This window comes from Amphiura filiformis, chromosome 4, assembly GCF_039555335.1.
Source record: "Amphiura filiformis chromosome 4, Afil_fr2py, whole genome shotgun sequence".
NCBI classification, from domain to species: Eukaryota; Metazoa; Echinodermata; class Ophiuroidea; order Amphilepidida; family Amphiuridae; genus Amphiura; species Amphiura filiformis.
Window position 1 is genome coordinate 48,247,254 of NC_092631.1, and position 17,059 is coordinate 48,264,312.

General features: G+C 37.3%; 1 protein-coding gene across 2 annotated transcripts in view; it reads right to left on the minus strand.

Moving 5' to 3' along the window:
• Positions 1-17,059, minus strand: part of LOC140150987 (uncharacterized) — a 69,028-nt gene that overhangs the window by 45,879 nt on the left and 6,090 nt on the right. For both annotated transcript variants that reach the window (XM_072173171.1, XM_072173172.1), the window contains exons 2-7: positions 14,392-15,925; positions 10,702-10,913; positions 9,373-9,453; positions 8,249-8,419; positions 1,883-2,028; positions 767-848 (exon numbers count right to left, since the gene is read on the minus strand). In XM_072173171.1, the coding sequence (XP_072029272.1) occupies positions 767-848; positions 1,883-2,028; positions 8,249-8,419; positions 9,373-9,453; positions 10,702-10,913; positions 14,392-15,925 (2,226 nt within the window). The remainder of the gene's footprint in view (positions 1-766; positions 849-1,882; positions 2,029-8,248; positions 8,420-9,372; positions 9,454-10,701; positions 10,914-14,391; positions 15,926-17,059) is intronic.

Here is a 17,059-nt window from a genome sequence, read left to right on the forward strand (position 1 = left end):
GATCTAAATTGCATAGGAATGCATTATAGCCACTGAACACAGTTGCTGGTGCAGGGTAGGCCAAGTCCGCACTTGGATAGTAAAATCTTGACCGCGTTCATGGTAAGGGGAAATAGACACATAAAAAGTTTGTACGTAATTTGTATCGTAAAAGGATGTGGTCAATTGGTGGCAGGTGTTTACATTAAACAAGGGTGTGTAGGGGTGTGTGTGGGGGGGGGGGGGGTGTGAGTGTAATTACCTACTTACAAGTACACTCCCTTGCTCTTATACCTACATGTACAAACATGGACAAATATTCAACTGTGGGCCCTTGGTGCCAATATTAAAGATCTCCAAACAAGTCTTTTATGGCTGGTTGACAGTGGTTGTTTCACCCACCTCAATTTGACTCCCAACCATTTAACAAAACTTGTTCTGCCTTGACTGACAAAAGAATTGGTTGGAGAGCATCACATTTCCCATGTATTTAATTGAGTGAATCATTCAGACACTGTTCTCCCATGATGCCGAGGGCAGGCTGAACTAATAGCTAAGGCATTGCCCTGTCATCATGTTTTTGGAGCTTTATCTAAAACAGGTAATATTTTCAAAATTTCGAAGATTACAGTGGAATTCCCTTTACCACTCCCTTTCCAAAAATATTTTTATATCTTGCCTTAGTTACTTTAAAAGATATCATGAGAAAAATTCAATTAATTTCCAAGATCCTGTGTGCACCCTTAATTAAAATTGTAAAAGATTAATAAATAAAAACACACTTTACCTTAATATTTCTGTCTTTTTTCCTCCTTTCTTTGTCCATTGCGTGTGATTGCTCATTTATATCTTTCAATGTCTGTAATGCTCTGTTGAACAAAAACAAGAACAAATATTAACAGAACTTAGAGACTATCCAAGTATCCATGAGTTGCTAATGCAGCCCTAAATTCGTTGCATTTCAGATTTTTATCTAGGGTATTAACCCAGGGGAGCCACTCGAAGTTTCACAGTGCTTGCATGACCAGAAAAAAAACAAGGGTTCTTTTCAGAGAATCCTGGGGGGCCAAAATGCCTGTTTTTAAGAAAAAGGGTTGTTTTAAAACTTCTAGTTGGTGCATTTAGGGGTCATTTTAATGATCTCGCTATTTCACATTGTGCTTCCCTAACATGTTTTGCATCAGGAGCATCACCCAAACATAAATATTAGAAAATTATAAACAAAAACATGTACTATAAGAAAAAGTGGGTAATGGTGGTAAAAGCGGGTAAATGTACTATAAGGGTTTATTTATCAAAAAACCAGTAAGGGTGGTACTTTTCAGATAAAATTCTGTTTACGGGTATCTTTTAGGTAAAATCCTATTTAGGGGAACATTTGGTTGCAAAACTCGACTAAACACCTGTTTAGGGGTATATTTTGCTGATAAGGACAAATCCTGAAAGGGTATGTTTTGAAATGATGATGTCGTCGTCTGTGTTATATGAGATAGATGCATGGCAGCAGCGAAAAACAATACCTATATTCCCTAAGAACAATAGAATGAGGTTAACCCTCTGGACACTCCAGGCCCTCTAACAGCAATTCTGATTGGTTGATAACTTGCATTTGCTGATGATCTTATTTATACCCTCCTTGATTGGTTCAAAATTAGACACATTTATTTTGGCCAATCAGCATGTAGTTCTGCAGTGGCTTTTGTTGGTCATTCGGGCGATTCGGGGGACCGTTAAAAACGTCAAAATTTGCTCCTAATCAGACTCCATTCAGGGGAACTGAACAACCTGCCCCCCCCCCTCCACTTTCAATGTGCTGCACACGCCACTGTAGTTCTCATGGGATTAAACCGCTTGTTCTGTAGGGCACACAGTCGATGTGGGTTTTGCAGCCATCCCTAATTACCTTGTTGCAGCCCTCCTTTTTCTTGGTTTCAGTGGCATCTCATCTTCAACTTTTTCGACTTTTTTTGCAACTTTTTTTGGATCTGGATGGTACTCCTTCATATGATACTTTAATCCTGGTATTGACTTATAGGATCGTCCACATATCTGAAATGTGAAGGGATCAAACAATAGTTCTATAATAATTTTTTGATACATTTCACATATGTGACCCACACCGCCATCATCCCTATATCTTCGTGTTAAAAATTGCCGTGGTAGTACGATAAATCCTCACGTTTTTCAACAACTACGCATGGTGATTTTGTTCGAGATAGGCTGTGCGACTCAGGCTATGCATACAATTTGAGATTTTGAGAGCCGGCCACACTGTTTCTATTCTATGTTTTACGATTTTCGCATGATCAGTATAATTATGGCTGGCCGTAACCGCCACAACGTGGAGCTGCTACGCGTAGCTTACTTTTCGCTTCGCGGAGCTAAATTGACCAATCATGTTAGATCTTTTCATTACGCGGAGCCAGTTGATGCATCATCGTTCCAGAGAGAAAACTCTTGCCAAAATTAATGTTTACTATGTGGATTTTAAATGAATCGAATGTAAATAAACCACAAACAGTTGTACAGGATCAATACCATTGTTGATTAGTGTATAGTCAATGTTACCTTGCATGCATGTGCCATGTGTGTGGCGTGTTTGTTTGTTTCTCTACTGTGTCAGGCCAGGATCACTGACACCCACGGTACTGATACTGTCATACTATCACGGTGATCATATTGTTGAATGTTGTTGACTTTAAAATAATCATGATGCAGTCATGTCTACAGTAGAATTCACCACGACCTTTGAAGGACTTAAACCCCATTAAAAGCTATTAAACCAAGATAACACTCAATGAAAACAGCTCAACTATGTTACATCAGATCTTCTCTGGTTAAATACACACTGCACTTGTGTCTGTTTTACCTGTGCAATGAACAATGAGCTGGTATTATAGTTTCAGTTGGGTGAATGATTATAAAGCGAACGCAATTTAACTGCAATTTGCGGGTAAAAAATTTGAAATCCTGAGTAAAAATTTTGATCATATTCAACTCTTTGAGAAAAAATTTATATAAAAGAATGCATGTAAAATCCAGCTGCAATACAATGTACATTATTGACACACAATCACGCTCTTTATCTTCGTCAATAATAGAATAATCGATTTCAATCGAATTGAATGCATGAGTTTGTAGTTGACTACTGAGCGACCTAAGCGATCGATTGCTAGCCAATCAGATAGAACTCCTTTTCTTGCATTCAGTGAAATACCACTCGCCTGTCGCTCACTACCACTCGCCCGTCGCTCACCAACGGAGTATTAAATTTATATTTATCGTATAGGACGTCGACGGTGTGTGACCCGACACGGCGAATGAGCCGTAAATTACTCCTCCGGTCAATTTTGTTTTATTTTGTGTCTAGAAAATATACATCATAAGCTTTAAAATGGTATATCATTTAACTTCAAACAATATCCAGAATCCAGGGTTATGGTTTGTTAAACTTTGCTCCATCAACAAAATGGTAGCTTCTTTTGTTTCTACATGTGTCTCTTTTTCCACATTGCTGGCAATAAATATCAAACAGTCATAATTGGCGGTCATTTCAAATCATCCCCAAGTCAACGAGGTTTAAGAAAGTTCTCTCATTGTTAATTGTTGGTTATACATACCAGCTCATACAAAATACATTGCCTGGTAACCCACCACTTGAACAGGATTTAGCCAAAACAAACAAAGACCAGCACTATTAAAAATTCTATAGGCATCTAAGGTAGAAGCTTATTATCCACTCAAAATGAGATAGATGTCGCACCAGCTTAAGTTACCGATGAATACAACCTTCATACACATTTTACACTGTTACTCAGAATACAATTTAGGGAATTTACGGCCCATTCGTGCTGTACGGTCACATATTAGGAATTTCGCAATAAATAATATTTCCCTCAAGACGGCTGAGAAATGAAATAAAATCATCTCTTGACTTGGGATTATAGCTGGGACCTCCCGTGTATTAAGCCAATGCTTATACCACTGAGATATCAAGGCTTGATAACATTCTGCGTGTTTACACTGAGCACTCTGTATTTTTACCCGGTATTACCTAGAAACCCACAATCCGATTCAGGCAACAGCCAGCACGTTTCTACTGATGCTTAAAATAAGGGTTGTGGTGTGTACCGGAAGTACTGAAAATGTTTTCCTGATCCCCAAGCTGCTTTTAAGGTCACAATGTGATACATAAAATGTACATAAAATAAGTTCAACACCCGGCAACCGTTAACCGTTTGTTTCCACTGGCAGAAATACCGGGTGTCACACCGCATGGTCTACCTCTCGAGGTGGATCACGGTTGCCGGGTGTCCACACCTCATCACTCTGAACCGATCCGTTTATACTGAGCACATTAACTGGTAACACTCTAAACTAAACCGTATTACCCGCCAGCCGTTCCCCAGTAGAAACACGCAGATTGAAATGATAGATGTTATCAGGTTACCTATTTATAGTCATTGATTCGAATTCAGAAATACCGGGTGTCACACCGCATGGTCTACCTCTCGAGGTGGATCACGGTTGCCGGGTGTCCACACCGCATCACTCTGAACCGATCCGTTTCCACTGAGCACATTAACTGGTAACGCTCTAAACTAAACCGCATTACCCGCCAGCCGTTCCCCAGTAGAAACACGCAGATTGAAATGATAGATGTTATCAGGTTACCTATTTATAGTCATTGATTCAAATTCCCTTATTTCTCTAGCAACAAGCATCACAGAGAAATAAGCACTCTGTGCGTTTGTTATTCTGCTTCTTTATATTTTCCTATTGCTTTTCTTATTATAGATGTGAAGTTTTTAAATATACTTTTATGTGTCTAATATTAATAAATTTCTAAACTGAACTATGTTATTTATTTGGGAATAGAGACCCCTGGCTGAAATTTGATACACTTTTGATACACCACTTTTGATACGTATGAAAAATGTATGAAATAAAAAGTATTTGAATTGGAACCCTCATTTCATACACTTTTATGTATCAAAACTGTATCAAATTAACATTGCATACACATTTTATACATATCAAAAGTGTATCAAATGCCAAGATAATGTATCAAAAAGTATCAAATGAAATGTATCCTTTCATTTCATACATATTTGATACATAATTATATCAAAAGTGTATCAAATATGTAACTGTATCAAATCAGGGTTCCAATTTAAACTGTATCAAATTAGTGTTGAAATTTTTATCCTTTCATTTCATACACATTTCATACATAATTTATATCAAAAGTGTATCGAATATGTAACTGTATCAAATCAGGGTTCCAATTTAAACTGTATCAAATTAGCGTTCAAATTTTATCCTTTCATTTCATACACATTTCATACATAATTATATCAAAAGTGTATGAAATATGTAACTGTATCAAATCAGGGTTCCAATTTAAACTGTATCAAATTAACGTTGAAATTTTTATCCTTTCATTTCATACACATTTCATACATAATTTATATCAAAAGTGTATCGAATATGTTACTGTATCAAATCAGCGTTCCAATTTAAACTGTATCAAATTAGCATTGAAATTTTGATCCTTTCATTTCATACACATTTCATACATAATTATATCAAAAGTGTATGAAATATGTAACTGTATCAAATCAGGGTTCCAATTTAAACTGTATCAAATTAGCATTCAAATTTTATCCTTTCATTTCATACACATTTCATACATAATTATATCAAAAGTGTATGAAATATGTAACTGTATCAAATCAGGGTTCCAATTTAAACTGTATCAAATTAGCATTGAAATTTTGATCCTTTCATTTCATACACATTTCATACATAATTATATCAAAAGTGTATCAAATATGTCACTGTATGAAATGAGCGTTCAAATTTAAACTGTATCAAATTAGCATTGAAATTCTTATCCTTTCATTTTATACACATTTTATACATAATCATATCAAAAGTGTATCAAATATGTCACTGTATCAAATCAGCGTTCCAATTCTAATGCTGGCCAGCGGGACCGCCCTGTTTTTGATACATGCCATTTGATACACTTTTGATATAGTTTTTGATACACTTTTGATACAGTTTTTTATACACTTTTGATAGTTTTTTGATACACTTTTGATAGTTTTTTGATACACTTTTGATACAGTTTTTATACACTTTTGATACAGTTTTTATACACTTTTGATACAGTTTTTTATACACTTTTGATACAGTTTTTTATACACTTTTGATACAGTTTTTTATACACTTTTGATACAGTTTTTTATACACTTTTGATACAGTTTTTTATACACTTTTGATACAGTTTTTAAAATTTCAAAATTGGTCCAATTAAGCTCAAATTCAACAAGAATTATCCTTACATGATCTAAACATATTTGCAAACAGTATTGACCCCAAAGTGAAGGGGTCAAATGTCAAATTTTGAAATTAGTCTAATCAAGCTCAAATTCAACACTGCCCTCTACTGCCAATGCTGACCTCTAGCACTTCCCCCCCTCACGGAGCAGCTCAATGCACTTTCCCCTATCAACGTTCAAAATTACAACGCACTAGGATAAATGTGTGAGAAAGTATTGCAAAAAAGAAGCAAAACCCAACCAAAATGGAACATACATACATCAGAGGGCCTGCTTGGAAAGCAGTGCTTGTCACTGAAGTTGTTACCCTCAATAAAGAGACAAAAAGGCTACCAATAACAAAAAAAAGATCTACTATACAGGCATGTGCTATATTCATGCTGAATACATAGAGGCCCTATATATAATATATAGTAAGTAAGCTTACCTTATCAGAACAAAGTCAGATATTTCCTCTTTAATCACAGTCCCTGATTACAACTACATTGTAACCTAATGTGCAGTCTACAATCATGTTTGTATCTTCATCATGATAAATAAAACACCATAATTTGCTCTAAAATACAGTACATTTCCAAATGCAAATCCTGGTGTTAACTGCATGCATGCCACATGGGCAAATTTGAAAATGATGCATCATTATCTAGACATGTGATCAGTTATTGATACAGTTTTGATACACTACAAAAGGTCAGTTTATGAAAGCCCAATTTGATACACTTTTGATATACCTCTAGCCACCCAAAATAAACCAAGTCCAATTTAATACGCTTTTGATACACTGTAGGCAGCCAGAATTTGACTAAGTCCAATTTGATACACTTTTGATACACTGTAGGCAGCCAGAATTTGACTAAGTCCAATTTGATACACTTTTGATATACATCTAGTAACTAAGTTCAATTTGATACACTTTACATACACTAAAAAACAGGCAAAGTCCAATTTAATACACTTTTGATACACTGTATGCAGCCAGAATTTGACTAAGTCCAATTTGATACAATTTTGATATACATCTAGCACCAAAAAGTTCATTTTGATACACTTTACATACACTGAAAAACTGCAAAGTCCAATTTGATACACTTTTGATACACCACAAGCATGGCCAAAATTAACTAAGTTCAAATTCGATACACTTTTGATACATTTTTGATACAGTTAGGTGGTATTTGATACAGTTTTGATACCCTATATTTTCAGTTGATACATTTTCAATACACCCTTTGTATATCAAAACTGTATCAAATTGCCGTTTGATACAGTTTTAATACACTTTGATACACTTTTGATACACTTCTTGCTGTATAGAATTTCTGCTAGGGACATTTTGCCAAACAATTATTGTCAAAAGATGAAGAAAACCCTGTGGAAACAATATGCAAAGCCACCAAATCAATTAAAAAACGAAAGATATGAATTTTTGTACCTATTTTTTTTAGTAGTGGATTGCCGTGGCACTTAAAATATTGGATACCTATTGCAGCTCCAATGATACCTCATTCATTTTACTGGCCCTTTGGATGTATTATATTGTCATTTTACTTTGAAAAATCAATTTAACCGGATTATAGGTATTAGTTTTCATGTACCTCCAATGAAACATTTGCCTAATCCTGGAAGATCAAGGTCATGTCTTCCACAGGGGGCAGGGACTGCCTTTTGAGGTGAGTGAGAGCAATCACTCTCGTACTGCTCTCCTTAAATCTGATATAGGAGAGTGATTTTAGCTCTCCTAAGTTGACTATTCTCTATTTATATTCTATTGTAAATGCTCTTAACAGCTCTCCTAGAAGGCTCCAGAAGAGCTATTTAATGCTCGCCTGCAAATTTCAAAAGACAGTCCCTGAGGGGGTGTATGGATTTCAACTGGAATAGCCCATTTTGGCTCATAGCGTATCTCCCTGGTGGACACCTACCTTACAATCATACTTAATGTTTTTCCCACATGTTTGGCTGTGATCTCTGTAGCCCTGAATACTGCTGAATTTTCTCTCACATCCTTCACCCTGACATTTTAATCGTTTTGTCTTTTGCATCAAATATTGCAGAGAGGGTTGTTCTTTTTTAGCGTTCCCATAAGCATCAACCTATGCAAAAAAGTAACCATAACAATAAAATATTGCCAAACATTGAAGATTTACAATACAATCTTCCTACTGACCCTGCCTGCACATGTACACTGTTACCGAGGTACCTAACTGATACACACAGAGTACCAACACAGTAAGAATGCTGCTACTGCACAGGACCCACCTACAGTGGCACTGCACTGGTATTCCCCTGGAACTACACAGTACCAGCCCAATACCTTGGCAATAGTGTACTTGTGCAGGTGGCCACAATAGAATCTTGTATAATTATATACCCATATATGCAGACATGGATATACTCATGCAACTATATATAACTATTAATGTATATATATTCGCCGTAGAAGAGACGTAATAAATCGGATTAACTACCATAGCAATAGATTAATACAATTTTGACTATATCGCCCTGCACTACAAGCAGGTTGCACTCATCACCTGTGTATGTCTGCAATCATAGATTGAATACAATACCGCTCTTTTCAAAGATACTAATCTTACAACTGCGAGTGATCAGCATGATATGGTTCAATGCGTAGGTACCATGTGAACGTTTTAGTGCAGGGCGATGTCAAATATGAAAACAATCTGAATCTCACAAGAAATTAAAGATGGCACAAAGTACTTTTGTTACTTTTATTATTCGGCTAGGTTGTCAAATTTGGAAACCATGGTTAACGTACAATGCTTGCTAGCAGTTAGCACTGAGGATGATTTACTTGTAATGTTTTATAAAATAGAGAATTTGAGGAATGTTTGCGCCAAAAATTCCAGAGAGAGAGAGAGTATTACAGACCTGAAACTAACCTTTTGTGACGCTGAAAAACAGCGAAAATTGGGGTAAAATGGTTCTAATTGGGCTACAAATAAAAACTTGGATCAAAATAAAAGCTGAAATCTGCTAAAAAGAGGAAACATACAGGTCTGGAGTAAATCAAGTGATTCCTTACCAAAGTTAAATGCTCTGACATCATATGATACTTAAATCCTGCAAATGTTGTGAATGGTTGTCCACATTTCTGGCAAGTACGCTGTAAAACAAAGAAAACCAATATTGTGTTCCAGACAATGGATCAGTTCAAATGCTCATTTAATATAAACAAAGCTTTTCATAATTTATTCCTTTATCTATAATATATATTAGGACAATCTGGCATAACAATAGGGCCTGCCATTCAAATTTTAGACCTGAATTTGTCACAAAGTCTATTGTTAAGCCATATGTAATGCTTCCAGCAAGCAAGTGGTTCATTTAGAATTGGGTAAATGAATCATGAAAGTACTCCGTCCTTCGGAGGGGACGTTAAGCCGTCGGTCCCGTATACAGAGAGCCATACCTGTACATGTATCTCGCAGTCAGTTTGAAAAGAGTAGGGTGTTAACCCCTGACTGTTCCTAACCCGTCCCGGTGTTCAAATGGACCCCAATGGAAATAAGCTTCAATAGAGGCTTTCTTGGGTTATCCAGGGTTGTCAAAACCGAACAAATCAAATCAAATGTACATTATATCACAGCAAAATTCTTGAAAGTAGACTGCTTGACCATTATAATACATGAGTATGGCAGTGTTTATAAACACAATTTTTTTTTCTAATTTGAAAGAAGTTGAATTATCAACAAAACTAAACATGATATATAAATACATTGTATTGCCTAGCAATCTAGCAAGGAACAATGACCAACATCAAACAACTGTTTGATCATGACGTCACACATCCGCTCATCCACAAAAACCAAAAATAACAAGTGCATTCACAGCTTTGAAAATCCATTCCTATAACCACTTGACATGTGATGTCATTGCCCGGCAGTATGCGCACGCATTATGGCACTTTCCATTGTTCTTTGCCCTGCAGTATGTGTGCGCATCGTAGTTTGCTCAGGGCATGTGTATTTTAAATCTCCCACCACATTTCATATAGTACAAGAAAGCCATTGAACAGTGAAGCGGTTCGTTCGAGCATATCGAAAGACCAATCCCTCACCTTTGTTGATAAACAATGATGTCAAGTGGTCTATAGTTTGATCAGCTTGTAATTGGCGGGAATTATTAGGCTTTTACCACTACGCCAAAAAGTAGATCCACGTTAAAGAGTGATATTGTTGACCTGTCTGGTCTATATTATGTGTGTTAAATAAAGTAGATAGAGTATTGGACTTGCATTAATAAATCATGATATTTCTGGTGAGATGTCACAAGACAATTCTCGAAATAAAATATATTGATATCAATCCGCGATGTTATAAGGCCCGCCTATTACGAGCTGATCAAAGTATACCTGTTTAGTACTGCATTCCTTGTAATGATTCACCAATGATTCCATGCCTCGTCTACGGCAGTTACAGTTGGGGCATTTTGCATACACATAATTGAACTCTTTAAACTGCTTTTCCCACTGCATGATTTCTGTAGCATATTTCTTTTGGTCTGCAGCCGATAAGCAAGTGCCAAACTTTATTGCTGGTATCTCATAGTCTTCTTCAACTTGTTCTGGATCAAATAAAAAAAATATGCAGTTTGTGAGAAAAATATGCAGACTGACATGTCATAGTTAAATTCAAGATTTGAAATAATTCATAAAAAGTGGGAAAAGGTATTGGAATTCCAATCAAAATATTCTTATTTGAGGCCAAATTAATAAAATTCAACTGGATTTCATACAATTCAACAATTTCCAACTGGAATTTAACCCCATGAGAACTACCTGCCGATTGGCCAAAAAGAAGTTTTCTTTACCAATTGGACCAATCAGCAACATTGTTAGAATAATTTCACCATGCAAAAAAATTGGGGTGAATTAATTGCAAAGCTCCATTCTGATTGGTGATTAAAGTGAATATATCAAGTAATTGACCAATCAGAGGCAATGTTAGATCGGCAGGTGGGTTAACAAAAAACTAGCAAATATTTCCAGCTGAATTGCACATAAGGTGCAACTGGAACTGGAGATGTCAATGATATCTTACACAGGGGGGAGTGCATTTTAAATGGAATAGCCCAATTTCAATTAGTACATGTATCAATCTGCTTCATTGGTTGCATGTTATTTTAAAGTTTCCATAAAAGTTAACAAACAGCGATTTTCAATACCATTCTGATAACGCACTGACTTCATAATGCAAGTCTGATCTGTGGCAGTGCCATACAATCTTTTGCAGACAGTCTACCTTCGAAAGCAGTTAAAATTTGCACTTAGCAGAAAATAAGCAGAATTAAAGGTTAGACTATACCATAGTCGAATTTTATTAAAAATATGTAATTATTAGTCATGATGAACCCATTTCGTTGAACTCAAAATTATACTGATGTTTATTAAAATTGAAGTATTCAATAGTAAAATGGTCATAAAGAATTAAGAATATCAGATGATTAGTGACAATAAAAGTAATTGAATGCAACATTATCTTGCATAATTATAATGGCTCACTTTAATACTGAACAATTCTGATTTTGGAATCTACCAGTTTATTGATAGCGAACCACGAAAATCGGACTATGGACTTTGAATTTTAAGCAGAACTTTGCCCTGGGACTTTGCTCTCTAAAAACACACTGTCAAGCATACTTGTTTATCAGTCCATTAACCACAAGTACTAAGCATGGTATAGTACAAGACGCGCTAGATGTTTGATGGGAGATTAACTTTCGTGTCAACACAAAAGCGCCGCAAATACCACAGATAGTTGTGTACGGTGTAGTTAATGGTAATGGCGCGGGCCCAGAAGATTTAAACCATAGCGAGATATGGGCGACCAATCACAAGGCAGATCCATTTAAAGATGCATTACATCATGGCCAATTTTAGTTAGGCCAGAACTCCATAGAGTCCCGTGTTAAAAATCTTAACCGCAAGGCAAAGTCAGTAGTCCACTTGGGAAGCTAACAAACAGAGGGAGTGCGGTGACTGAAAAGATCAGATACAGATGTGAAAATCTATCAGTTGCACACAAATCAATATAAATCAGAGTTTTATGCTTAAGGGTAGACGAGGTGTTGTTGGTCGAAGCAACCATAAAAATCGATTTTCAGTCTCTAGATCAATAAATTATTGGCAAATAACACATTGATGTTTTGCAAAAGTTCATTCTACAAACTATATAATTTGAAAACTTGCTTAATTTATTGTTGTTAATGAGTTATGTACATTTTACAAAAGTGTTGTTGTTTCAGCCCTCTTTACAACATAACTCAAGAACCACAGGACCTACAAAATTATTTATGTGATATTTGAATTCTTCTACACGCTCGCAAGGAAATGAGCAATGTAATTTTTGCCAAAGCTCATTACCATTCGCAAGATGTTGTGAACTACCAAATCGCAACACTTTAAAATAGTGTATTACCTTAAATGTAATAGCCAGAGTATGCAAAATGGGCAAGTGGACTACGGAGAAGTCTAAATTAAAGGTGGGAAGCTGTCGTTCATGGATAATTTTGGCAATGTTTCATCTGGGCTATCAGCTATGCCTGAAAAGTTTGCCGATAAAATTATTCACTAATAGCAGCTTTCAAATTCCACTGAATTTTGCGTTAGCTGGTACCTCATTTTGTTAACTTTTGAAACTGGGATGATGTTGTCAATCGGGTAACACACCATCTGATTATATTTCATGCTACTACTAATGAACACCAGAGAATATAACTTACCCTTCCCAGTATCCTTTGCAACATGACACATCACCTCATTACATCACACTCATATTACTTTGTACAGATTCTCATAGTTTTCAAGTTGAGAATAGACTGGCTAAACACGGGTCGATAGTAAGAAAATAAACATATTTTGCAAAATCTGGATGTGCTGTGTTCATAAAGGTGCAATTTGTCAATATTGACCCATATTGCACTAGATAGCAAATCAGTACAGAAAATTGAAAAAGAAATGCATTGTGGGAAGGGTAAAGATATCTTCTCTGGATGAACACATTCAATGCCTTTCAGAAAATATCTGCCTGGAACCAATGTCTTAAAGGAGGATTTCGTGATCCTAGCATCCTCTTTTTATGACATTTTTCAGTAGATATCCACGAAAAAAGCTTATTTCCAAAATGTCAGTTGATTCCGATTTTGCGTTTGCGAGTTATGCATGATTATGTGTATTACACTGCTCCATAGACAATGTGTTGTAATTTCGTTCTGGTGCACCAGAACGAAATTCAAATTTGGCTGTATATTTTTGCTAAACGAATTAATCTGCAAGAAATATTTGGTACATAAACATAATGTAGCCAGAGGTATCCAGTGGTGTAAAAATCTCAACTTTTTTTGGAAAAGTGGGGGGATGAGGCTGTGGATCACGAAATGCCCCTTTAACTGTTTGACAATGATGGCGTTTAGCTGGTACCTCATTTTGTTAACTTTTCTGGTATTGAAGCACACATGAATGATTTTTTGTTACAAGTTATCTTTCTATATATGTTGATAAAAAGTAGTAAAGATATTAATTCTAGAAACTTATGTGGCTGTTAGATAATTGTTGTGTTCTGCCTCACTGTCTGTGTGCAATCAATAATACCCAATGAACAGGAAAAAGTGGGCCAGCTGAAATTTGACATGCTCCATTTACCTGCTGTAGTGTAATTTACACAAAAGCTCAAAATCACACAGGGAAGAAATCCTCATGCGGCAAATAACATACATATCATGAATACAACAAATTGTCACATTTTAAGTTTCTTCCAATCCACAAAAAAATGTGTAAACTAATATTTTAGCAACACCCTGCAAGCCCTTGAACGCAATAAGGTCATACTGCCTTAGCTATTCCAATTGAAATCCATACTCCATATGGATAGCCACACAGGGGTAAATATTTCAAATACCATTCCAGTAACCCCATTCCAAATTCACACTCCCTGTGTGGAAGATTAAGGTTGTCTTCCATACGGGGTATATGGATTTCAACTGGAAGAGCCGCTGCTATGCACTTACTACCTTTTTCAACTAATTTGTGCTACATACCACTAACCTGTTCCATCTTTCTTTGGTGATGATTCCTCTCCTTCCTGTGCACCATCACTTGGTGGTGTTCTTCTACTTGTTCTTGTGTTGTTGGCTGACTTCAGTTTGGCACTTTTCTTATTGGATACACCTCTAGGTCGCCCTCTCTTTCTTACACCAGTGGTAGATTTTGAAGTTGCTACCTTCAAAGGTCTTCCTCTCGGTAACTTCTTAGGTCTCCCTCTATTTATCTTCCTAGGTCTCCCTCTCTTTCGTTTACCAGTCTCTCCCACTTCATCACCCTCATCTGAATCATCCTCATCCTCATCTCCATCTTCCTCATTTGCTTCCTCCTCATCTACATCTTCCTCATCTGCACCTTCCTCATCTCCATCTTCCTCATCTCCATCCTCCTCATCTGCATATTCCTCATCATCTTCTTCCTCATCTGCATCCTCCTCATCTGCATCCTCCTTATCTGACGAATCATAGTCATCATCATCATCATCATCAAAATGTACTTTCACTCTTTTGCCCCTGGTTTTAACCCCTAGCCTTTTGGCACTTTCATCAGCATCTACAGTTATTCTTTGTTTCTTTATAACTTTCCGTATTGCTTTGGGCTTTGGTGTAGCAGTGTCTTTTCTTGGTCTCCCACGTCCTCGTTTGACTGGTACCTCCAAAGCAGAATCTTTTCTAGGTCTCCCACGTCCTCGTTTGACTGCTTCCTCTGAAGCAGAGTCTTTTCTAGGTCTCCCACATCCTTCTTTGACTGGTTCCTCTGAAGCAGTGTCTTTTCTTGGTCTCCCACGTCCTTTGATGACTAGTTCCTCTGAGACAGGTTGTTTTCTTGGTCGGCCACGCCCTCGTTTGACTGGTTCTTCAGAGTCAGAGTCTTTACTAGGTCTCTCATCACATCCTTCCTTGACTGGTTCCTCTGATGCAGAGTCTTTTCTTGGTCTCACAGGTCCTCGTTTGTCTGGTTCCTCCGATTCAAAGTCTTTTCTAGGTGTTCCACATCCTTCTTTAACTGATTCCTCTGAGGCAGGGTGTTTTCTTGGTCTGCCACGCCCTCGTTTGACTGGTTCTTCAGAGTCAGAATCTTTTCTAGGTCTCTCAGATCCTTCTTTGACTGGTTCCTCTGAAGCAGAGTCTTTTCTTGGTCTCCCAGGTCCTTGTTTGACTGGTTCCTCTAAGTCTTTTCTAGGTGTTTCACATCCTTCTTTGGCTGGTTCCTCTGAGGCAGAGTGTTTTTCGGTCTGCCACGGCCTCGCTTTGACTGGTTCCTCAGAGTCAGAGTCTTTTCTAGGTCTCTCAAATCCTTCTTTGACTGGTTCCTCTGAAGCAGAGTCTTTTCTTGGTCTCCCAGGACCTTGTTTGACTGGTTCCTCTAAGTCAATGTCTTTTCTAGGTGTTTCACATCCTTCTTTGACTGGTTCCTCTGAGGCAGGGTGTTTTTTCGGTCTGCCACGGCCTCGTTTGAGTGGCTTCTCTGTATTAGCTGATGAGGATGATGGTTCATTTAGCGGTGTGGTAAGCCTGCGTACGGGGGACCGCATCATCTGTGAACAGTAAATTCAATACAAATCTAAGTATGATTATGAATCTTTTTATTAGTTGCACAAAACAACTGTGTTACTGTGGAAAAGGCCAGGTTATAATCCGCCATCTTTGCAGATGATTTACTGTTGCGACCATGGACTAAAACGATAACAGACCGCATACAAGCAGTCAAAGTCTCTGCATCACCCAATAATGAGGGCCAATTGTTCCATGAAATGCGACATGCAAACTGCTACGCACTTAACACATATTTTTACCGAAGGCACGCAACGCTCTAGGCAGGCAACACTGGAGTGATTGTTAGACACGGCACAATCAAACAATCGGCCCTCGTGAATATGCAAGAATTCCCAGCATACAATGCACGGGGACTTTGACTATTCATACATGGCCTGTAGTAGTCTATGGTTGCAACAGTCACGTTTTTAGGTATCCACAGCGACCTACAGTTCTCGACCTTGATTTTTCACTCATGTGATCAGATTTGTTTAGGGCTTTGATTTCCTTCTCAACATGCCAAGTTCGCCGATCGATCCGCTGGCTGCAAAGTAGCAGCTAAGTTTGTCGTAACAGAAAATTGCAAGACGTCTGATTACAACATGGCCTTCAGGCTGAGCAATATATACCGTATTTCCTCGAATAAACACCCCCGGGGGCGTTGCATTTTCCAAACAGGGGGCGTTTATTAGAGGTAATTTTTAGCACGACAATTCCCATTAAAATCATTAGGTAAGCTTAAAAGTCACGCTAAAATTACGAACCATGAACTAGAAACACTGGTTCACTTCCGGGTTTCCGATGCAGATTTTCACCAATTATTGCTGCTATTATCCATCATGTGAGCAACTTGGTAAGCTTACTACACAAGAGAGCATGGAAATATCAGCATTTTTGAAACATCTTGGTTGAAAAAGTGGTGAGGGAATTTATAAAAGGGGGGGCGACTATTCGAGGAAATATGGTATATATGGTCGCATGTCATAAGTTGGGTATGCTAAAAGGGTGGAGGGATTACACTTTTCTGAAAATTGCGATACAAATTTGATTGGCTTTCCGTAACCCCATATCCTACAGCAGTGGTTGATACCTCATTTTAAGCCTAATATTATACTCTTTCAGTCTACTGAAGCATA